This window comes from Panthera onca, chromosome D1 (assembly GCF_046562875.1).
Source record: "Panthera onca isolate mPanOnc1 chromosome D1, mPanOnc1 haplotype 2, whole genome shotgun sequence".
In the NCBI taxonomy this organism is placed as follows: Eukaryota; Metazoa; Chordata; class Mammalia; order Carnivora; family Felidae; genus Panthera; species Panthera onca.
The window spans coordinates 44,519,635-44,543,463 of NC_138348.1; the positions used below are offsets into that span (position 1 = coordinate 44,519,635).

The 23,829-nt window shown below is 39.1% G+C and overlaps 1 protein-coding gene across 1 annotated transcript in view; it reads left to right on the forward strand.

Moving 5' to 3' along the window:
• Positions 1–15,381, forward strand: part of COPB1 (coat protein complex I subunit beta 1) — a 36,406-nt gene extending 21,025 nt beyond the window's left edge. Inside the window, exons 12-22 of the mRNA XM_060606077.2 lie at positions 632–728; positions 1,802–1,962; positions 3,302–3,422; positions 4,667–4,894; positions 5,050–5,229; positions 8,418–8,562; positions 9,632–9,751; positions 12,203–12,348; positions 12,890–12,979; positions 14,154–14,309; positions 14,988–15,381. Coding sequence (XP_060462060.1) covers positions 632–728; positions 1,802–1,962; positions 3,302–3,422; positions 4,667–4,894; positions 5,050–5,229; positions 8,418–8,562; positions 9,632–9,751; positions 12,203–12,348; positions 12,890–12,979; positions 14,154–14,309; positions 14,988–15,047 — 1,504 coding nt within the window. The 3' untranslated portion in view covers positions 15,048–15,381. The remainder of the gene's footprint in view (positions 1–631; positions 729–1,801; positions 1,963–3,301; positions 3,423–4,666; positions 4,895–5,049; positions 5,230–8,417; positions 8,563–9,631; positions 9,752–12,202; positions 12,349–12,889; positions 12,980–14,153; positions 14,310–14,987) is intronic.
• Positions 15,382–23,829: the final 8,448 nt, after the last annotated feature.

Genomic DNA, 23,829 nt, shown 5'->3' on the forward strand with positions numbered 1-23,829 from the left:
GACAGAGAGAGACAGAGCATGAACGGGGGAGGGGCAGAGAGAGAGGGAGACACAGAATCGGAAACAGGCTCCAGGCTCCGAGCCATCAGCCCAGAGCCTGACGCGGGGCTCGAACTCACGGACCGCGAGATCGTGACCTGGCTGAAGTCGGACGCTTAACCGACTGCGCCACCCAGGCGCCCCTGGGTTTTTTGTATTACCAATCCTTTGCACTCCTTCCTAATAGTTCTGTTCAGCATCTTGTCTATTCTTTTCAGTGGCTGTAATAAAAAGTGAATTACTTTTTACATCAAAGTAATACAGTTTTTATAGTAGTAAGTGATTAAAATAAAATTTACCTTAACTCTGTCCTAAATGGAGGATAACACCTTTCTGGGAAACATTTTGGTGTTTTATTTTTACTAATGAGTTTACCAGTTTTAGAATAGTTGTAATAATAATGGGTGAGAACACTTATTTTCTTTTTAATCCTTGTGATTTCTGGAGAGAATCAAAGAAACTTAGTGCCTTTATTACATTCTTTCTTAAAATTTCATCCATATACCCTTGGAACTGCAGAATCTTGTTGTTTTCCTTGAGCTTAAATTCACAGAGAACAATCTCTGCTTCAAGAACTGTGTTCTTCCGTTAGGATTTACAGAGGAGCATTATGGATCCTGGGAGAATACTGTAGTACCAAGGAAGACATTCAGAGTGTGATGACTGAAGTCCGCAGGTCCCTGGGGGAGGTATGTCTTACTTTAGAAAAAAACTACTTAAATGGTGGTATTTACTTCAGTAAATCTGACTTTTGTGTGGTGGTTTGCTTTCTTTCATGTTTTTAGTTAGTAGCGTCAGGGTTAAAGAACATTGAAAAATATGTCTTAATTACCTCTATAATTAAGGCTTAGAGGCTGTGGGAAATTAGGGGCATCCCTCTCCCTTGCATTGAGCTGCATACAGCATTGTCTGTATTATTTACTGTTTAGGGTAAGGTTTTATTTGAACAAGAGGTTCTATGTTTAAAAAAAAAAGACTTGTAAAACTCTGTGCTAGCCTTTATGTTTTGAAAGGAGAATGTAAATATTATAAGAACTGGGCTGACATTAGAATATTTCTGTACTAAAACTGGCAGTGTTTCCTCATCCCACCATATGGTAGAATAGGAAGAACAGTGCTTGTCAGGAGACCTTGGTTACAGTTTCGCTTCTGCTGGTAATTAACTCAGACCTTGGATCTAAGTTTCTTAACATGACTGGACTTTAGGTTTTTCACTTATGAAGTCAGGGAATTGACAGTTAATGGTTGAAGAGCTCTTAAGTTAGATGATTGGATTGGTATTGAGGAATAAATACATAGTAGCCATTTGGTTTTTTAAAAAAGGTAGTTGATGAAATTACTATGTACATATAAGTCAGGTTTATTTCATTTTAGCATAGGTGCTGTTAGGGCTAGGATTGCAGGGGAAGGGATAGAGAAGAGGAGTAAGGCTTAGTGAGTATCTACTCTGTCTTAGTCACTGTCCTAAGCATTTTCCTATAAAGTAACTTGTATGAATAGAGCTAAGATTTCCATTTAAGAGAGAAACTGAGACTCAAAGTAGTTTAATTAACTTGCCCAGAACCATTCAACAAGTAAGTGGCATTCACTCCAAAGCCCTGTTCTCCTCACTACATTGCCCAGGGAAGGAAAGAAAATTGAATGCAGAGTTGCAAAAATCCCCTCGGGGGAATTGCCTCCTCCATAGAAATGATTGAATATTTAAATACCATTTGCTTGCGGTTGATATTATTACTAAATTGATATTCCAATTGATTTTTAGATCCCAATCGTAGAGTCAGAAATAAAGAAAGAAGCTGGTGAATTAAAACCTGAAGAGGAAATGACTGTGGGGCCAGTTCAGAAGTTGGTAACTGAGATGGGCACCTATGCAACTCAGAGCGCCCTTAGTAGTTCCCGACCCACCAAGAAAGAGGATGAAAGGTAATTCGCAGCACCTGTACCTTACCATTGTACTGTTTAAGTTATCACTCCTGTGATAGGACAAATGGTTTTTCTCTGATTAGTTTGCTTTTTTTGACCAAAATGGAAATCTTAGCCATTTAAGATACTTGAAAGGAGGACATTTAATTTCTTTCTCCCAGGAATTGTGTTAATGGCTTGAATCTCTGCTTCTTAAAACTATTTTCATTGAAATAACTGTTCTGTTTAAAATTAATTTAGTCACATAGAAAATGCAAAGTAGAGGTAACTTTGTGAGTTTCATTGTCTGTATTAGTACTTGGGAAACATATTTTGAAGATTTTCCACTTCTTTTTTTTTTTTTTTTTTTAATTTTTTTTTTTTAACGTTTATTTATTTTTGAGACAGACAGAAACAGAGCATGAACGGGGGAGGGTCAGAAAGAGGGAGACACAGAATCGGAAACAGGCTCCAGGCTCTGAGCCACCAGCCCAGAGCCTGACGCGGGGCTCGAACTCACGGACCGCGAGATCGTGACCTGAGCCGAAGTCGGACGCTTAACCGACTGAGCCACCCAGGCGCCCCGAAGATTTTCCACTTCTAATTGATGGAATAACAATTTGATGTTTCTGCCTTATTTTGCACTCCCAATTTATAACGAAGATAAAAATGATGCCTAAAATTTTAACAGTTGTTTACTATATGCTAGGCACTGTGCTAAGTAGTTTGTCTATTAACAACAACTTGTTGAAATGCAGTATATGATTATCCCCGTTTTACAGAAGATAACCTCAAATTCCTCTTCTGTTAGAAAAGTTTGTAACTTACCCATAGGGACACAATAAATAGATAAGCTGGAATTTGAATGTAGCTCATTGGCTCCAGTACATACACTGGTAATCATTTTCTTTTTCCATATTCAGTGGCTCTAGCATCTTTTGAGGATAAGCTGTAAAACCATGTATATTTTCCTTTTCCCATTCTAAAAGCTAAGGAGGAAACTGAGAATCCTTTTCACTGAAGGGTGGCAATGAGATTGTTAAATAGGCTTATTGGAATCATTTCTGCAAAAACTGTATGCTGCTTAAGAAATGGTGGTTGGGGGGCGCCTGGGTGGCTCAGTCGGTTAAGCGTCCGACTTCGGCTCAGGTCACGATCTCGCGGTCCGTGAGTTCGAGCCCCGCGTCGGGCTCTGGGCTGATGGCTCAGAGCCTGGAGCCTGCTTCCGATTCTGTGTCTCCCTCTCTCTCTGCCCCTCCCCCGTTCATGCTCTGTCTCTCTCTGTCTCAAAAATAAATAAAACGTTAAAAAAAAAAAAAGAAATGGTGGTTGGGTTTCACTTTTTGTGGTTGCTTTGCAGACCTCCCCTAAGAGGATTCCTTCTGGATGGAGATTTCTTTGTTGCTGCCTCCCTTGCCACAACTCTGACCAAGATTGCCTTGCGCTATGTAGCTTTGGTTCAGGAGAAGAAAAAGCAAAATGTAAGTTTATTTATCCTGCATTTACCTAGCAAATATTGAGTGTCTACTATATGCACTGAACAGTGAAGGACCTAAAAGGAAATGCTGAAGTTGTTGTCATTAAAGGGCTTATGGGGACGCCTGGGTAGCCCAATTGGTTAAGCATCTGACTCTTGATTTCAGCTCAGGTCATGATCTCATGGTGGTGAGATCAAGCCCTGTGTCGGGCTCCATGCTGACTGCGGAGAGCCTGCTTGGGATTTTCTCTCCCCCTCTCTCTCTGTCCGTCTCTCAGTTGTGTGTGTGTGCATGCACACTCTCTCAAAATAAATATTTAAAACTATTAAAGAGCTTATGGTAATGGGGAAACAGACATAGTAATATAACGTTATTGTAAAATTGACAAAGTAATACGATAATGGTACCTTGTGGAAGAGATGTAAGGGTTTATGAAGCCAGTCGTTTGTTTGCTAGGATCAGTCAAGGCCCAGTGAAGGAAAGACCTCTCTCTCCAGTATTTTCATCTAGTCAGTCACTGTCTATTTTATCCCAGAAGTGTCTCTTAAATGGATTTTCATTTCTGGAAAACAGTACAGAAAGCCAGGGGGTACTGGTCTAGATTAGAAAGGACTAAAGAGAATAACAACCAAGTAAGATTGATGAAGCTGATCCTGGATCAAAAAAACAATAAAAACATTTTGTGACATTAGGAAAATTTATTTGAATATAAGTGTATAGTATATATATTTTTAGATTGCTCTATTTCTCAGGTGAGATAACGATATTGTGGTTGTATAGGAAACTGCCTTGATTCTTAAGACGTGTATGCTGAAGTACTTATGGGGTGGAGTACCTTACTTTCATATGGTTAGTCAAAAAAGGAAGTGTACACATACAGGTAGAATAAGAAAACAAATGTGGCATAATGTCAGCAACTGGTAAAATGTATCATTCTTTTAACTTTTCTGTGGTTGGAAATTTAAAAAAAAGATAGCACTGGCATGTGAAGGGGTTAGGTAAGGGAAAACAGTTAAAAAGCCATTGCTATTTCAGTTGAAGGTTAATGAAGGTATTAGAGGGTGGCAGTTAAAAAGATAGGAAGGAAAAGAGTGTATCAAATATATGGCGATAAAATCTAAAGCATTTGAAATCTTATTTGAGTGAAGCGAAAATTAGGTTTATTCCTTGGAATATGAGTTATAATAAAGTGACATTATTGAATTGGAGAACCGTGACAATAATAATCCATTTCTCTTCTTTTCTAGTCTTTTGTTGCTGAGGCTATGTTGCTTATGGCCACTATCCTTCATTTGGGAAAATCGTCTCTTCCTAAGAAGCCAATTACAGATGATGATGTAGATCGAATTTCCCTGTGCCTCAAGGTCTTGTCTGAATGTTCACCTTTAATGAATGACATTTTCAATAAGGAATGCAGACAGTCCCTCTCTCACATGTTATCTGCTAAACTAGAAGAAGAGAAATTATCTCAGAAGGTAAGGTGTATATGATTAAGTCATAAAAGCACTTTGTGGTTTTTTATTTTGTTGATTTTTCTGTTCTCATATGTGAAGGCTGTCCCTGAGGCCTACAGAAAGCTGTCTTCCTTTCTGTATTAAAGAGAGATGTGTGTACTGTTTCCTCAACACAGAAAGAATCTGAAAAGAGAAATGTGACAGTACAGCCTGATGACCCCATTTCCTTTATGCAACTAACTGCTAAGAATGAAATGAACTGCAAGGAAGATCAGTTTCAGCTGAGCTTGCTGGCAGCAATGGGCAACACACAGAGGAAAGAGGCAGCAGATCCCCTCGCATCTAAACTTAACAAGGTAACAAAATGTCAAATACATTGGTAAGTTATTTAAATTAGCCACTTAAGAAAGTAGTAATTGGGCACCTGTGTGGCTCAGTCAGTTAAGCGTCCACTTTGGCTCAGGTCGTGATCTCACAGTTTGTGAGTTCAAGCCCTGCGTCGGGCTCTGTGCTGACAGCTCAGAGCCTGGAGCCTGCTTCAGATTCTGTCTCCTTCTCTCTCTGCCCCTCCCCCACTTGTGCTCTGTCTCTCTGTCTCTCAAAAATAAATGTAAAAAAAATATTTTTTTTTAAATTAGTATGTAAAAAAAAAGAAAGTAGTAATTAGGAAGTGGCTGCTCCCATATTTTTTTAAACAGGAGTTTGTTTGTTTGTTTGTTGGGGGGTTGGGGAGGATGCAGAGGGAAGAGGGAAGAGAGAATCTTAAGCAGGCTCTGCACTGCCAGTGCAGAGCCCAATGCAGGGCTTGATCTCAAGACCATGAGATCATGCCCTGAGCATGATCAAGAGTCGGACACTTAAACGACTGAGCCATCCAGGTAGGTACCCCTAGTCTCACTGGTTTTTTTTTAAACATTTATTCACTTTTTGAGAGACAGAGACAGAGAGTGAGCAGGGCAGGGGCAGAGAGAGAGAGACACAGAATCCGAAGCAGGCTCCAGGCTCCAAGCTGTCAGCACAGAGCCCGACGCGGAGCTCGAACTCACGAACTGTGAGATCATGACCTGAGACGAAGTCGGATGCCCAACTGACTTAGCCACCCAGGCGCCCCATGGTCTCGCTGTTTTTTAAAAGAAAAATAACTTGTTACGCAGCATCAGTTTTTGTCAAGTCACTGTGATCAATAGGTTCACGAAACATGAATTAAACTCAAGATACTGGGACGCCTGGGTGGCTCAGTCAATTAAGCATCCGACTTCAGCTCAGGTCATGATCTCACGGTTTGTGTGTTCAAGCCCCACAATGGGCTGTCTGCTGTCAGAACAGAGCCCACTTCAGCTCCTCTGTCTCCTCTTTCTGCCCATCCTCTGCTTGCGCGCATGCATGTGCACCCTCTCTCAAAAATAAACAAACTTAAAAAAAAATAAAATGCTTAAAACCTCAGATTCCAATAAAGTATTTTACTATACAGTAGTACTGTAAGTCCAATAGATGGTTTTATAACTTGTTCCAGTTGTTTGTGGAATCATAGACTAACACATAAGCTGGGAGATCCTAAAAGATTAAAACTTTTAAAGGACAGGGCTCTGGCCTCTACTCTGACACCCTGCCCTCAGTTTCTTCTGTCCCCTGTTACATTATATTTTTGTAATGCTTGTTTATTTTTGAGAGAGAGTGAGCACAAGCTGGGGAGGGACAGAGAGGGAGACAGAGGATCTGAAGCAGGTTCTGCACTGATAGCACAGAGCCCAATGTGGGGCTCGAACTCACAAACCGTGAGATCATGACCTGAGCCAAAGTCAGATGCTTAACCAACTGAGCCACCAGGCACCCTTTGTCCCCTGTTATTTTAAACAGTGTGACCCCACTTTTTTATATTCTTAGTATTTTGCGTACCATATAGGATTTTATTAGGACAACTATTCTTAATACATAAATTCACAAATCAATGATCTAGTTCACTCCTTTCATCTATTAGGTGAGAGTAAACAATCTCAAATTGATTGGTTCTAGATATGGTTAGTAGCAGAATTGGAACTATTGAAACACTTTCTCTCCCTTATAATTGGGAATTGACATCAACAATATTAGAGTTTTTAATTGTTTTTAATTAATTTTTTTAAATTGTGATATAATTTCCATAAAATCAAATTTATCCTCTTAAGTATTCTTTTTTTTTTTAAATATTTATTTTGAGAGAGAGAACGTATGTGCACAAACAGGGGAGAGGCAGAGAGCGAGGGAGAGAGAATCCCAAGCAGGCTCCTCCCTGTCGGCACAGAGCCCAGCACAGGGCTCACACCCACCTTGAGATCATGACTGAGCTGCAATCAAGAGTTGGACACTTAACTGATTGAGCCACCCAGGCACCCCAAGCCTCTTACAGTTCGGTGGCACTGAGTATATTCACATTATTGTGCAACTGTCACCAGCATCCATCCATCCCCAGAACTTTTTTCATCTTGCAAAGCTGAGACTCTGTGCCCATTGAACAATAACTTCCCATACCCGCCTCCCCTCAGTCTCTGACAACCACCAGTCTGCTTTTTATCACTATGAATGATTGTTCCAGGCACCTTATATTAGCAGAATCATACAGAATTTGCCCTTTTGTGACTGGCTTATTTCACTTAACTTCTTCAAGGTTCATTCATGGTGTAGTATGTGTCAGAATTCTTTTTAAAGGCTGAGTAATATTCCATTGTGAATAATTGTTTATCCATTTATCTGTTGATAGACACTTGGGTTACTTCCACCTTTTGACTGTTGGTGAATAATGCTTTTTGAACGTGGGTGCACAAATATCTCTTTGAGGCACTACTTTCATTTCTTTTGGATTATACTCAGAGGTGAAATTGCTGGATTATAAGTCCCTTACCAAGTATATGATTGGCAAATATTTTCTCTCATTCTATAGATTGTCTTTTCACTCTGTTAATAATGTCCTCTGATGCACAAAAGTTTTTCATTTTGACATAATCCAGTTTTATCTGTTTTTTTTCTTTTGGTGCATGTGTTTTTGGTGACAATATTATGTTTAAAATGCTATACTTGGGTGTTTTTAATGCTATACACCCAATGCTATACTTGGGTGTTATACTTGTTTGCATAAAATTTATCTTTGTGGAATTACAAGTATTTCTTGCTATATAATCTATTTAGTTCCTGAGCTTAGGTAGCAGGAACTACCACATGATCTGGATTTTATTTAGTTCCCAAGTTTTGGAGAGCAACTAGTAAGTTTAGATGCTGAGGGATTTAACTGAAAATGTATCCAAATCTATTCGGTTCCTAAATGGAGATCATGTTTAATGTATTTGCTCATCTTTCTCCTACCCAGCTGTAAAGTCTAGCACCTGTTATTTCTAATGTCTCCGTTTCAGTTACCCACATCTACATTATAAAATAGTTTTATTATATCTACTTCAAAATGATTTGTCTAAGTACACCTGTTAATTACCTAACAGAGCTGGTCATTTGGCTAGGGATATATTTGGTTAAATGGTCTTGGTAACTTGATTATCTCTTTATTTTTGTTTGATAGGTCACCCAGTTGACAGGTTTCTCAGATCCTGTATATGCAGAAGCTTATGTCCATGTCAACCAGTATGATATCGTCCTGGATGTACTTGTTGTGAACCAAACCAGTGATACTTTGCAGAACTGCACGTTAGAGTTAGCTACTCTGGGTAAGGACATTTACCATAAAGGAAAGATATTATTACGTAGCAAGTCTTTATGACAAATTAATAAGGGAAATGTACAAGTTTTAGTGTAAGAATTCTCTTGAGTCTTTGTGACATTTTGTATCAAGGCTTATTAGTTTTACATTTAATGTTTAGTCTCCTTCAGCTCCCAATATTTTGAACTTCTGTGACACTGCCTTTCTTAGGTTTATGCTCTTGGTACATCCAGATGGGTTTGTTCAGTAATCTAACAAATATCAGTTTTTCTAGATATTAAGAGCTATTAAAGTTATGGATTTACCACATGGTTCACTTAGTTAAATTTTTAATTGCCTTAGAACAGAACTAGGGATTTTCTGAGTCTGTAACTAATACCTACCAAAGTAATATATTATTGTTACAGTCAGCAGCTTGAGATGTCTTTTTCTTCTTAATAAAGACACATGAATCCTACTTTCTCTGACCACTTCTACAGCTGGCTTTGAAGTTGGAAAATACAAATTGTGTACAGGAATAGTGAGTACAGTGCCTTTTAGAAATTTTGTGTGACTGAAGCAAGAGTTAAAGGACTTTAAGATATCAAGGGAAAAGATACTTCTGCCCTGTCTTCCTCAATATAGCTTGATGCCTGTATTAAAAAAAAAAAAAAAACAAAAAAACTCTTTCTAAGCATTTACAAGTCTTTCTGTGGATTATTTATCTTTGTTTATAATGGAGTATATTATAATTTAAAACTTAAGATTTTTGAGAAGTTTGTATTCAGTCATTGAGATAAAATGGTATGCCCCAAATAGGCACACACACACACACACACATACACACACACGAATTAAATATAGAATTATTCTGAGAAGGCTGTTTTTAAAAATGCATATTGATGTGAATAAGATGTTAAATGGTTTTTTTCCTCAAAATATTTGAATCCTAACATTTCTCTTGTTCCTTATTTTGCTAGAAGCAATTAAGTTGCATACATTTTAAGATTTTATTTTTTGGGAGATGTGTGATTTATGATTTGAGAAATATATATGTGATTTAATAATTTTTTAACCATATCTCAATGTTTTCTCAGGGGATCTGAAACTTGTGGAAAAGCCATCTCCTTTGACTCTTGCTCCTCATGATTTTGCAAATATTAAAGCTAATGTCAAAGTAGCGTCAACAGAAAATGGAATAATTTTTGGTAACATAGGTAAGGAATTGTTTTATAGCCTGTGATGTTTGAATATTTTTATTAAAGAATTTCTGTAAAGAGTAGCTGTATGCCATTTCTTGAGGACAGCACCTGAATCTATTCCATTCATTCATTCATTCATTCATTCACCCATTCGTCATTTATGGGGCACCTGCTGTTGTAAGCACTGTACTCTGTTCATGGATGTACAGAAATGAACCATAGAGGGTCATTGTCTTCAAGAAACTGCCAAGCAAAAGGAGGAGATAGATAAGTAAATATATAAGTACAGCACAATGTGATTGGTACTAGTTTATATACTATACGCTTTGAGATCATACAGGAAAAATGCTGACTGTACTGAAGGCTTTACAGAGGAAGAGGATATGTTATCAAAGGATAACTTTTGAACTGAGTCTAAAACGTTGTATAGGCATTGGTTCCCAGACCACCTAGGGACTAACTTACACAGAGGTGTTTAGTCAGTAGCATTTTTTAAAGTAAGTCCTGTGTCAGGGATGGGGCCACCATGGTGAGGACAACAGATCTCTCCTCACGTAGTTTGTGGTAAGGGAGAACAGACAAGTAGAATAGAGAATACAGAGAAAACAGAGAATACGTGTAATACAGAATGGTAAGTGCTACGAGGAAGCTTGTGCTGGGGAAACTGGGAGTCTGTGCAGACATTTGGTCAGTTTTCTCAAAGTGGTGGGGGGAGTGGGAAGGGAAGGTTAGGTAAGTCATTGTGGAACAACTAAATGCTCAAGTGGCGTTTTGAAAGATTACTAAGTGTTCCACAGATAGGCAAGGATTCAGCTGGAATACATGCAAGTAGTTTGACATACTTGGAGTTCAAAGTGGCCTGGAGGGTACAGAGGTTAGGAAGGTTAGTAGGAGCTATATTTTGTCATGCTAAGGATTTCAGTTTGTCCTAATGTAAAGGGGAGCCACTAAGAACTTAAAAGTGAGTTATGTGATTAAACAGCACAATAGAAGACTGGTTGGAGGAGGCAGGAAGGTTAACTAGCAGACTATTTTAGTAGCACAGGTGAGAGATGACAGACTCTGAACCAGTGCAGCAGAGGTTGGGATGGAGGGAAGGGCTGAATATTATCAGTATTAAGAAGATAGAATGCCCAGGACACGGACTGATTGAGGAGGAAGGGGCTAGAATAACCCTCAGATTTTTTTATTGCCTTTCTTGTGTTGATATTTATGGCAGTCACCAAAACAAGGAAAACAGGAGGGAAGGACAAATTTGAGAGAAAAAATAAATATTAAGCAAGTTGAGTAATAAAGTTTCTAAAGATGTCAAAGCACAGTTTGATAGGAGTCTGAACAGGAGGTCTCAACTAGAGATAAATATTTGTTTGAAAGCCATAGAAATGGAAAAATCCACCCAGAGAGGGCATGAAGAGGGATTTGAAAACCAAATCTAAGAGAACAGGAATACTGAAAGCTGGGTCAGCCGAGGAGAATCCTACAAAGGTATCTGAAATGTGGTCAAGAAGAAGTTAAGGAAAACTCTTCATAAAGAATCTGAAACTTCAAAAGGTCAAGAAGCATGAAGTCTAAAAGCAGGGTCCTTTGGTTTTGGCGATCAGTGAAGTGAAGTAACACTTTTGGTATGTCTTGCACAGTGGTGGTGGGTTGAAGACTAGGAGATGGAGACCTAGACAATGAGCATAGACTCTTCTGAGTTGGAACCTTGGTTTTGTTAAGAATGAGAGAGGGTAGTAGACTAAAGAGAAGTCAGAGGGGGAGGGAGATCTGTGAGTATGTTTACAGACAAAGGGAAGAAAGTCCATAGAGAATACAAAGGTAAACACATGAGTGAGGGAGGTAATGATTGGTGGAATGAAGCCCTGGACCAAAGCAGGGATCACAGATGCCCTGATACGTGGGGTAAGGAGGTGAGAATGGATTCAGAGAGAGAGAAACTTGTTTGTAGAAAGGGGGCTGGAAATTGAAGGAACTTATTCTTGGTAACCTCAGTTTTCTCTGAAAGTGTGATAGAAACATCAAGACGGTGGAGAAATGTCAAGAGAAGAGACTCCAATCAGATTTCGACTCTGCTGTGGAAAAAGCAGTCGTAGAAGCAAATAATTGTATCGTTAAGCACCATGGCTCCTCAGTATTCATTCAAAACTATTAGTTAAGCACCTACTTAGGGTAGTTGCCTCCATGAATACTACCTACTTACATATCCACCTGGGGTGCCTAACACACTGCAACTGCTGTGTATTTACCAATTGAGTTTGAGTCCTGGCCCTTCCACTTAATCAACTCTGTGACCTTGAGCAACTTACATGACTTCTCTTTGTTTTTGTTTTCTCATCCATAACATGGAAAATCATAATATTACAACATAGGATTTATGGGAGTATTAGTTAATATTTGTAAAACATTCAGATTTACCTTTAGATTGCCTCTGGTGATTCAGGACCTTTTTGTGTGTGTATATTGCAGTTTATGATGTCTCCGGAGCAGCAAGTGACAGAAATTGTGTAGTCCTCAGTGATATTCACATCGACATCATGGACTATATCCAGCCTGCAACTTGCACTGATGCTGAGTTCCGTCAGATGTGGGCTGAATTCGAATGGGAAAACAAAGTTAGTCCTTGGGAGATTTCCTCGAACTCCTTATCTTCCTATTTGGCTAGTGTTGAGGGATGGTCTGATAAAATTAGTCCCCCTAAAAAGTGTCAGATATGAGAAGCTGTCTCTCGATAATCTATTCTTGCAAATTAGTCTTCACCAGAAATTATGCAAGTAGGTCAGTAAGTTGCTGTTGTAAATTGGTGATTAAAGACATGTATAAATAATAATTGCATGTATAAATAATAATTTACCATTGAATCCAGTGTCCAAAAGAGGTTTTACAAAGTGGCCTTAATTTTTATTAGAAATATTTTATATGCAGCATGTTGATCTTTTATGAAGTTATCTATGTATGAAAGTTCTGATGCCAGCTTACAGTTTATTGGATTTTGTAGAGATGTCATTTACTTTTTTTGTTGCCCATCCTCCCCAATAAATACTGAGGAGGTTCTACATGACATCTGAGTGTTTTCTCAACCTGAAGATAAGAAATTCACAACTTTCTCATGGTTAGGATTCTGATCTCCTTGACTTTTTTCCTCCCTCTGTGCAGGTGACAGTTAACACAAATATAGTTGACTTAAATGACTATTTACAGCATATATTAAAGTCAACCAACATGAAATGCCTCACTCCAGAGAAGGTAAGATTTAACTGAGAACTTCTTAAATCTGATAAGAGAGTAGTATGGCAGATTCCTGGCTTTGTTGTATTTCCTTTAGTGTGTTTTTGTTTCTGTTGAAAACAGAGAGTGAGAAAAGCAGTGTCATTCTGGACTAGCTAAGAGATAAGTTATCCCACAGAATGCGTCAGTCCGCTTATCCCTTTCTACCAGAATGCATCAACCTGCTTGTTCCCCCAGTGCAGTGACCCAGTTGAGAGTCAAGTTAGTTTTCCTTGTCAGTCTTCTCCCTTTCAGCTAAAGGCTCCTTCCAGAATAGGTTGTGATACTGGATTTAAAAATGTCCATGCCCTCTTTTCTCTTGGCTCTGATTGTGGGTCAGAATATATCTGTTCGAATACAGAGTTTTCTACTAAGTTGTATATGTATGAAAAAAGACTAGAAAGAAAAATTAAACTGAGGCTCTATGGAAATTTTTTTCTTTGTAGAATTTCTGCTAATGTTATAATACTAATTTTACCAGTAAAATTCTGCCAAATAGGTTTTAATTCATATATTAGTTTATTTAATAAATAGTCTAGCAGATACACAAACAAATACTATATGCCCAGTACTCTGTGAGCTGCTGGATATATAGTAATGAACAAAACAAAAATGGTCTCTTCCTTCTTGGAACTTAAGGTCTGGTGTAATCAGGAAACTGTAAGTAAACAGGGAATGTAAAAATACAAACTGGAATAAGTGTTGTGTCTTTGATTGAAGTCATTTTTCCTAAGGCATAATACAGACACGGTAACCTTCACACTTTTAAAAAAAAAATTTTTTTTTAATGTTTATTTATTTTTTGAGAGAGAGCAAGGGAGGGGCAGAGACAGACAGAGACACAGAATCCGAAGCAGGCTCCAGGCTCTGTGCTGCCAGTAGAGAGCCTGATGTGGGGCTTGAACATATGAACTGTGAGATCATGACCTGGGCCGAAGTTGGACGCTCAACTGACTGAGCCACCCAGGCACCCCAGTAACCTTCACACTTTTTACATATATAGTTCTCTGAGTTTTGACACATTTATGTAGTCATGTAACCATCACCACATGGTAAGTTCTGTGTTGAAAAATGATAATTTACCTATGCTGATGGGTCCTGCTTATGTGTAGTTGTCTAGTGAAGTATTGAATTTATCGCAAATTTCTTTCAGGCTCTTTCTGGTTACTGTGGCTTTATGGCAGCCAACCTCTATGCTCGTTCCATATTTGGAGAAGATGCACTTGCAAATGTCAGCATTGAAAAGCCAATTCAACAGGGACCAGAGGCCCCTGTTACAGGCCACATAAGAATTCGTGCAAAGAGTCAGGTAACAATTGGGGTTTTTTTTGAGATCATCTCTAAACTGAATAAAAAGGAAGAATGCATTTCTTCATTATTTCTATATGTAGTATTCTCTATCATAGTAGTGTTTTATGTATTAGATGTATGTATGTAATAATAGTATTCTCTGAATAGAAATAAAACTTCTGCTTCATTAAAATGGCCCACTTTTTGGGCCTGTCATTCTGGATTATTTGCCTAAAACAGATTGGTTCCCGTAGGGTGTTTGTGAAATGGGTTCTCTATAATTTTTGAAATCCAGGCTACAAATCTATTGACTGTTTGTAAATCTAGCACTAAAAGTACTTAACAAAGTAAAGTTGAGTTGAGTCTGTTTTGTATATCCTTGCTTTCATTATTATTACTTTTTAATGTTTTATTTATTTTTGAGAGAGAGTACGAGCCGGGGAGGGGCAGAGAGAGAGAGACAGAAGATCCAAAGCAGGCTCCAGGCTCTAAGCTGTCAGCACAGAGCCCGATGTGGGGCTCGAATTCATGAACTGCAAGATCATGACCTGGGCTAAAGTTGGATGCTTAATGGACTGAGCCACCCAGGCGCCCCTCATTATTGATGTCTTATTGAATGGGGACTTGGTTAAGATAGAATAACCTACTGATTTTATGTAGTTTTAATAATTATAAACATTTTCATTCTTCTTTACAGGGAATGGCCTTAAGTCTTGGAGATAAAATCAACTTGTCTCAGAAGAAAACTAGTGTATAAGATTAAAAAAAAAAAAAGTCCTTGCAGTTTTACAGTTAATATTTAGGTATGGGCTTACTGGACTCCCAACATCTTTTGTACTCTTTCATGCTTTATGTTATATAGAATCTGAGTTCATGCTGAATGCATTCCAGCCAATAATTTAATAGCCTTCCCTTAAATCAAGATTGAGTTTAAAATTATAGTTTGTCTTTTGTCTTAACAGTTCTGAATGCTGTCCTTAAAGTATATAATATTTCTCACATGTACCAAGACCATTTTCACAGTATAATAAACAGATCTATTCCTAAATCTTTTGTTATTTTATAAATAAATCTATAATTACATAACTTTAGTTATGTAGCAATGGATTTCTTTTAGTTATAGTTTATTTTATACTTTTTAATATAGTTTATTTTAGAAATGTTTTATTTATTTTTGAGAGAGAGGGAGAGCGCATACGCATGAATGGGGGGAGCGGCAGAGAGAGAGGGAGGCAGAGGATCCGAAGCAGGCTCTGCACTGACAGCAGAGAGCTTGATGCAGGGCTTGAACTCATGAACTGTGAGATCATGACCTGAGCCAAAGTCGGACATTTAACTGACTGAGCCACCCAAGTGCCCCTTTTTTCAATTTTTTTTTTATTTTATATTTTTAAAATGGGTTTCTATTATAAATTTAAATGACCTTTTGAGTTGTGCATGTACAGACTTATTAAGAGAATTTACAGGGGCACCTGGATGGCTCAGTTGGTTGGGATCCAGCTCTTGATTTTGACCCAGGTCATGATCTCACAGTCAGTTGTGAAATCAGCCCTATGTTGGGCTCTGCACTGGGCATGCAGCCTGCTTGAGATTCTCCTTCTCCCTCTGCTCCTCTGCCATGTGTGTGCACACACTCTGTCTCTCTCAAAAAGAGAATTTGCAAATTCAGTGATAGGAGGAGGCGCCTGGGTGGCCCAACTCTTGATTTCAGCTCAGGTCATGATCTCACAGTTCTTGGGTTCAAGCCCTGCATTGGGCTCTGTCCTGGCAGTGCGGAGCCTGTTTGGGATTCATTCTCTCTCTCTCTCTCTCTCTCTCTGCCCCTACCCCACTCGTGCTGTCTCTGCCTCTGTCAAAATAAATAAATAAACTTTAAAAAGAAAAGTTCAGTGACATGAAATGAGACAGGCCTTGATTTACTTGATTGAGTTTTACTTATTTACTGTTTCGGCAACCAGTATCTCCAAAAATGCCTTGTGTTCTAAAGGCTTTTCTCTGGCGTTTAGCTCTAGGGGGAAATATCAAATAACTTGAGAAAATAGATCCATCTTCAGTGTAAAAAAGTATTATGAACCCCAACTTAAATAAACATACTATTCTTTTTATTTTAGAGAGAGAGAGCACACAAGAAGGGGGAGGGGCAGACAGAGAATCTTAAGCAGGCTCCACGCTCAATGTGGAGCCTGATGTGGAGCTCGATCCCATGACCCTCTGCTCATGAGCTGAGCCAAAATCAAGAGTTGGATGCTCAACAGACTGAGTCGCCAAGGCACCCTAGTGAACATACTATTCTCTTAAAAAAATTTTTTTAATTATTTATTTATTTTTTATTTTTTGCTTTTATTTTAATTTTACTTATTTATTTTTAAATTTACATCCAAATTAGCATATAGTGCAACAGTGATTTCAGGAGTAGATTCCTTAGTGCCGCTTACCCATTTAGCCCATCCCCCCTCCCACAACCTCTCCAGTAACCCTCAGTTTGTTCTCCATATTTATGAATCTCTTCTGTTTTGTCCCCCTCCCTGTTTTTATATTATTTTTGTTTCCCTTCCCTTATGTTCATCTTTTTTGTCTTTTAAAGTCCTCATATGAGTAAAGTCATATCACATTTGCCTTTCTCTAATTTCATTTAGCATACCAGTTCCATCCACATAGTTGCAAATGGCAAGATTTCATTCTTTTTGATTGCCAAGTAATACTCCATTGTGTGTGTGTGTGTGTGTGTGTGTGTGTGTGTGTGTGTGTGTGTGTGTATACCACATCTTCTTTATCCATTCATCCATAGATGGACATTTGGGCTCTTTCCATACTTTGGCTGTTGTTCATAGTGCTGCTATAAACATTGGGGGGCGGGTGTGTGTCCCTTCGAAATGGCATACCTGTATCCCTTGGATAAATACCTAGTAGTAAAATTGCTGGGTCATAGGGTAGTTCTATTTTTAATTTTTTGAAGAACCTCCATACTGTTTGCCAGAGTGGCTGTACCAGTTTGCATTCCCACCAGCAGTGCAAAAAAGATTCTCTTTCTCCGCATCCTCGCCAACATCTGTCATTGCCGGAGTTGTTAATGTTAGCCATTCTGACAAGTGTGAGGTGGTATCTCATTGTGGTTTTGATTTGTATTTCCCTGATGATGAGTGATGTGGAGCATTTTTTCATGTGTCAGTTGGCCATCTGGATGTCTTCTTTGGAGAAGTGTCTATCCATGTCTTTTGCCCATTTCTTCACTGGATTATTGTTTTTTGGGTGTTGAGTTTGATAAGTTCCTTATAGATTTTGGATATTAACCCTTTATCTGATCTGTCGTTTGCAAATATCTTCTCCCATTCTTTTGGTTGCCTTTTAGTTTTGCTGATTGTTTCATTCGCTGTGCAGAAGCTTTTATTTTGATGAGGTCCCAATAGTTCATTTTTGCTTTTTGTTTCCCTTGCTTCCGGAGACGTGTTGAGTAAGAAGTTGCTGTGGCCAAGACCAAAGAGGTTTTTGCCTGCTTTCTCCTCGAGGATTTTGATGGTTTCCTATCTTACATTTAGGTCTTTAATCCATTTTGAGTTTATTTTTGTGTATGGTGTAAGAAAGTGGTCCAGGTTCATTCTTCTGCAATAAACATACTATTCTTATAAATGTTTTTTTATTTATTTTTGAGACAGAGACAGAGCATGAACGGGGGAGGGTCAGAGAGAGAGGGAGACACAGAATCCAAAGCAGGCTTCAAGCTCTGAGCTGTCGGCACAGAGCCCGACACGGGGCTCGAACTCACGGACCGCGAGATCATGACCTGAGCCGAAGTCGGATGCTCAACCGACTGAGCCACCCAGGCGCCCCTAAACATACTATTCTTAATTATTCTGAAAAACAATGAAAAGTGATCATCCAAAATAGATCTTTTTATCATTCACATTTAGCTTCAAGTCTTATTTTATGTTTGTTATGAATTCTGTTGGCGGCAGCCAGCTCCTGGGGCTGCACTGTGACGAAGTCAGCTCCAGGAGATTCAAAAAGCTGTGCTGTTCCCATGTCTCCTCCGAGCCTTACACACTCCTCCTCTTTCCTTACTTTACACCCGGGCTTGGGCACCTTCACTTCTCAGTGTGACTCCAAATGGCTCTCTGTGCTGAGTTCCCTAGAGTCTGGCTGTGCTGCCCTGTTGGCCCTTGCATTCCTTGGGGATGATTGAGGTAGTCTGATCTTTTAGCCGAGTCTGAACACTGAACTGTCATACTTTGTCTTCCAGCTAGGCTACAGGCTACATTCAGGATGTGTCCATAGATAAGGTGTGTGAAAGAGAGCGGCATCTCCTGTTTCAGCACTTGAGAGAGAACAGAATGATTTGTTTGGAGTTTAAAGGAGATTGATACCTTGTATGATGTCATAAACTTTGAAGCCACTTGCTTTTTTAATCAGAAAGAACCAGAGGATTACAAGGCATTTGAGATTCCAGAGCACTGAGATCCCAAAGCAAAGTAAGTGGCTACCAGTGGGGAAGATACTAGGAAAGCAGGAAAGGGGTCAGTTTCATGCATTGAGTCAAGTGCTGGAAATTTATGATGAGAGCAGAGGAACTGATGGAACTTTGGATTAGATCATTTCCCAAACTCTGTTCCATTGAACATTAGCTTCTTTGATGTCATTAGATATTCTGGGAGAAAAAAGATTCCATAGTCAAGTAAGTTTGGGAAAAGCTTCATACCGTCCTGAACAGGAAATTCACCGTGTACATTAGCATACTAGAAATTCTGAGAGAGCTCCTTCAATAAAGAAGCACCTTAATTTGGTTTAACCCAGTATATCTTTTTTTTTTTAACATTTTATTTTATTTTTTGAGAGAGAGCATGAGCAGGGGAGGGGCAGAGAGAGAGGGAAACACAAAATCTGAAACAGGCTCCAGGGTCTGAGCCGAAGTTGGATGTTTAATCAAGCCACCCAGGCGCCCCCAACCCAGTATATCTTAATCTTACTTGGTCGGGGAATCCATATTCATTGAATACCTTTAGCGGATATTACAGGACAGGAAAAGTGACTTAGCATGTTAAAGGTTTTGGCTTTTTATTCACAATCAACCAGTATTGCATTTCAAGTGTCAAGGAATTATGCCTCTACGTCTAATCTCTCTTGGCAGTTTCAGAAAATTGCCTCCCTAACATGCTAAAGCTGATTTTTGGGATCAGATTGGCTCACATTGCTGTTTTCTTAAATTCATACATGAGAACAAAGAGAAAGAAGTTAATGCACTTGTCAGATATCTATACTACATTAAACTATTTACTTCATTAGCATTTTATTAGCTTTATGCAATTAATGTGAACTGAATGGGGTAGCAGCACTGCTTGGAGAAAGCTGTTCACACTGTGCTGTGTTAGGATATAATATACATGTAAAGGTTGTGGTTGCTCATATTAGAAGATATCATATAATTAGGACCATGATGTGTACCAAGAGAATAAACATGGCATCTGACACCAGGTGAGGGCCTAATAATATAAAAGGTATTGAATGAATAAACCTGTAAATCTTACAAGAGAATTTAATGGCCCTTATATTTTGCTGTCATGACACTAGAGGGAGCTCTCAGTGCTCCCTTAGAGCTCTTAGAAAGGAAGTTACTTTCATTTTGGGATTAGAGTGATTGGAGTTTAAAGGTTTGGTTTTTTTGTGTTTTTTTTTAGGTTTATTTATTTATTTTGAGAGAGAACATGTGTGCAAGTGGGGGAGGGGCAAAGAAAGAGGGAGAGAGAGAATTACAAGTGTAGAGCCTGATGCAGGGCTCAAACTCAATGGACCATGAGATCATGACCTGAGCAGAAAGCAAGAGTCAGATGCTTAACCAACCGAGCCACCCAGGCACCCCTTAAATTGTTCTTATAAAAAGGAAAAACAAGGTAATTTTTCTGTTAGCAAGGAGATTGATATTAGTGCTATTCTCCTTGGTGTGAGAAACTTGTCTACATGAATTATAAATAATATAGGTGACAGAACTCCTTTCAGGATATCTAAAAAGACAAGAGAACCACAAATTTTTAGAAACTCAGTAGTATCGGAGGTAAAATAACTGTGCTACATATTGGGTAAAGTAAGTAGTTTTACTGGTGATTTTTTTCCTTCCACACTGGTAAATGTTCTTAGCTAATAATTTATAGCCATTCCTGTAAGTCAAGATTTAGTTTAAAATTATACTTTGTTGTTTTAACAATTCTAAATACCATCCTCAAAGTAGGGTCAGGCCTATCTGCTGCCTGCCTTAACTGCCCTCACCCACACTCCCAGCACACCATTAATGTTATCTGTCCCTGCCCCTGAGCTGCACTCTCCACCCCCGGGATCTCAGGAGCCTAAAGACACAACCAGGTATAGTGCAGAAGTCCAATTTAGAATAAAAAATGTGGACTCCTGTATTCCAATTACTTGCTAGGTTCTTAGACAGTGATAGATAGCTGGTTTATGGAGCGCTGATATGTACCGGGCGCGACATTGAGTGCTTTTTCTGTGGCATACGTAATCCTCCCAATGACTGAGGAAATACTATTATATCCTCGTTTCCAGATGATGATTACAGTGTTAGGAGAGGATAAGTTACTACTAGTTAAGGCTTGATAGTAAGAGTTGAAACCAGATACAAAGCCAGGGTGTCAGACAGTCACACACAACTGGTGTGCAGCAAGTCACACACTGCCACCACTGCCTGCTCTGTGCCTCAGTTTCCTCATCTGTAAGGTGTTTATAATGGCTACTTAACAGAGTTGATGTGCGGATGAAGTTAAAGCCTGCATTTAATTGTGACTATTTGGCACGTCGCACATACTCTTCAGTAAATGTTCATTCCATTTCTTTCCCCATCTCCTTCCTTCCTTCACCTGCAGACAATTGCAAACCTGCTCTCGCTCACTCCATACCTCCCTCTGAATTTAGGTCCTAATTCTATACTCTACTTGAATGCTTTTGTTTTTTAGCACCAGTTACTTCAAAAGATTTCTTCATTTCTCAAGAACTCCTTAACTGAAGTGTCATTGGCCCTCAACTTTATAATGTCTTTTGTGTCAATTTTTTCTCTTCAAATTTTTATTTAAATTATAGTTTGTTAACAGTGTCAATTTAAAAAAAAATTTTTTTTGATGTTTATTTTTGAAGGAGAGAGAGACAGAGCATGAGGGGGGAGGGACAGAGAGAGAGGGAGACACAGAATCGGAAGCAGGCTCCAGGCTCTGGGCTGTCAGCACAGAGCCTGATGCGGGGCTCAAACCTGTAAGCCACGAGATCATGACCTGAGCTGAAGTTGGAGGCTCAACCAACTGAGCCACCCAGGCGCCCCTTTGTGTGTCAGTTTTTTAAAAGCTCTAAAGTTTATGTATTTTGAAAGAGAGGAAGCATGCATGGGAGAGGCAGGGAGAGAGGGAGAGAGAGGATCCCAAGCAGTCTCTGTGTTGTCAGTGTGGAGCCCAATGCGGGGCTCAAGCTCATGAACTGTAAGGTTATGACTTGAGCTGAAATCAAGAGTCAGACATTTAACCGACTGAGCCACCCAGGCACCCATATCATGTCAATTTTTTAATTAGCTTTTGGCACTTCCGCTTATCAACTTATCACAGCTGATGTGACAGTCACACCCATATACCTCATATAATAAATGGTCTGTGATGAACATGCTGGTTTTATTTGCTTTCAGAATGACAAATGAGCAGTTCTTTAAAAATTGAGCACAAAGATCTGTGAAGCCAGGTGATAGTAATAACGTGATATTTCGAGTCACTCATCAAGTCACTTCTAGCAGTCTGACCTTTTTCTCTTTATTTTCTCCACCTAGCGATGGCAGGATCTCTTTGGTTAAGAGGTTAGTTATGCAGTGACAAAAGAGTGCAAGTGGGATTTGTACCTTTCATCTGGGGTTCTGTGTATCATTGTGGGATTCTGAGAAAACAGCTCTGTATGTCTTTCTGAATAATTGTAAAACCAACAAGATTTACCAGTGGGATGCAGCATGGTGGGCTGAAACAGTCCTCGAATGAGTCTTTTTAAATCTAATCTCTGTTCTCTAAGTAACTTTCTGAAAGTAGATACATCTGTGTGGGCCTATCTCCTTATCTCTAAAATGAAATAATTCAGTTAGCTGACCTCCAGGGTTCCTAGCTGAAAAAATTCATGTAAAAAAATGAAAAGCCTTGTGTTTTTATAGCTACCTCTTTAACAAATTGTATCATCAGCTGGGATGTCTCCTGGATGTTACCCACAGGCCACTTAAAATTAACATTGTGAAATGAGCTTATCTTGCCCCTCAAACTTGTTCCTTTGCTGTGTTCTCTGTCTGGTCACTTGTGCTAGAAACCCAGTGGTCACCTTAACTCTTCCTTCCATATCTCATCAGACCCCAAGTCCCACGTCCTCCCTTCCTCAGTAGTTTTGTAATCTTTTCTTCTTGCCCCTACTACCATTGCCTTAGTTTAGATTCTTGTCATCTTTAGTCTGCAGTGGCCTAACCATACATTTCACATACAATCTACAATTAAAACCTACACTTTAATCTTGACCACGTACAACAGTAGCTATACAATTCCTTGACCTACTCAGACTCTTCCCTGGTAATATCACTTTGAGAGACTTACTGAAAAGAAGAGGTCTAAAGATTTTAATAATAGTATTTTTAATAATGAAAGTTGAAAACAACTGGGACACCCCACAATGAGTATTAATAAGCAAATGGTATAAATTATATGCTGTGTATATCAGAATACCCACTAGACTGTAGATGCCCGATAAATTCTTTCTGAGGGACCAAATGAAGGAGGCATGTAGCTATAAAGATAAGAGGGTGTGGATTAAATCACACCATTGACATGTGTCTATGAAATAATGTTAGGTGGGAAAAAAAGATACCACTCTCTAAGAATGTTTCCTGCATTAAGATGAATCCGGATATGTCACAGATCTGCCTGTCTCTCGAGTGAATAGAAAATAAAAATCTCACATCTGTCATATCACTAATACATCTTGAGAATAAATGCTGTCTACCCCCTGAGGACACTGGGTGTGGCTAAGATATTTCGTTGGCCAGAGTCCCTGAGTCCAGCACTTGTGATTTTTAGATCTGTGATCTTGATCTCTGGGGGTTAAGTGGCTGAAAGCACAGCTTCTTCTGGGCCCACCCAGAGAGCTGGCGTCCCCTTGTAAGGGAGCGCTGCATTCTCTTAGAAGAGGGTGGGGACTGAATCACCGTACAGGACTTCACAGCCAGGATGGGGAAAACGCCTATCTGGCTCCAGAAGTCTGGGGAAATTACTGAACTCTACTAAGCTATGTAAACCATTTCTTAAAGCCCACCAACATTAAAAAGTAAATGTAATTAATGATAATCAAAATTTTCTCTTTCTATGAAGTTAAGGTCACGCTTTTTTTTTTTTTTTTTTTAATGGCCCTGTGCTTTGATTAAAGGTATGACTCATGACTGTTCAGAGCATGGTTTTCAAACGATCTCTGCTAGTACACTAGGGTTCTACTGGCTAGACCAGTGTGTTCCCACAGCTGAAATCAAATAATGGTGCTCTTTT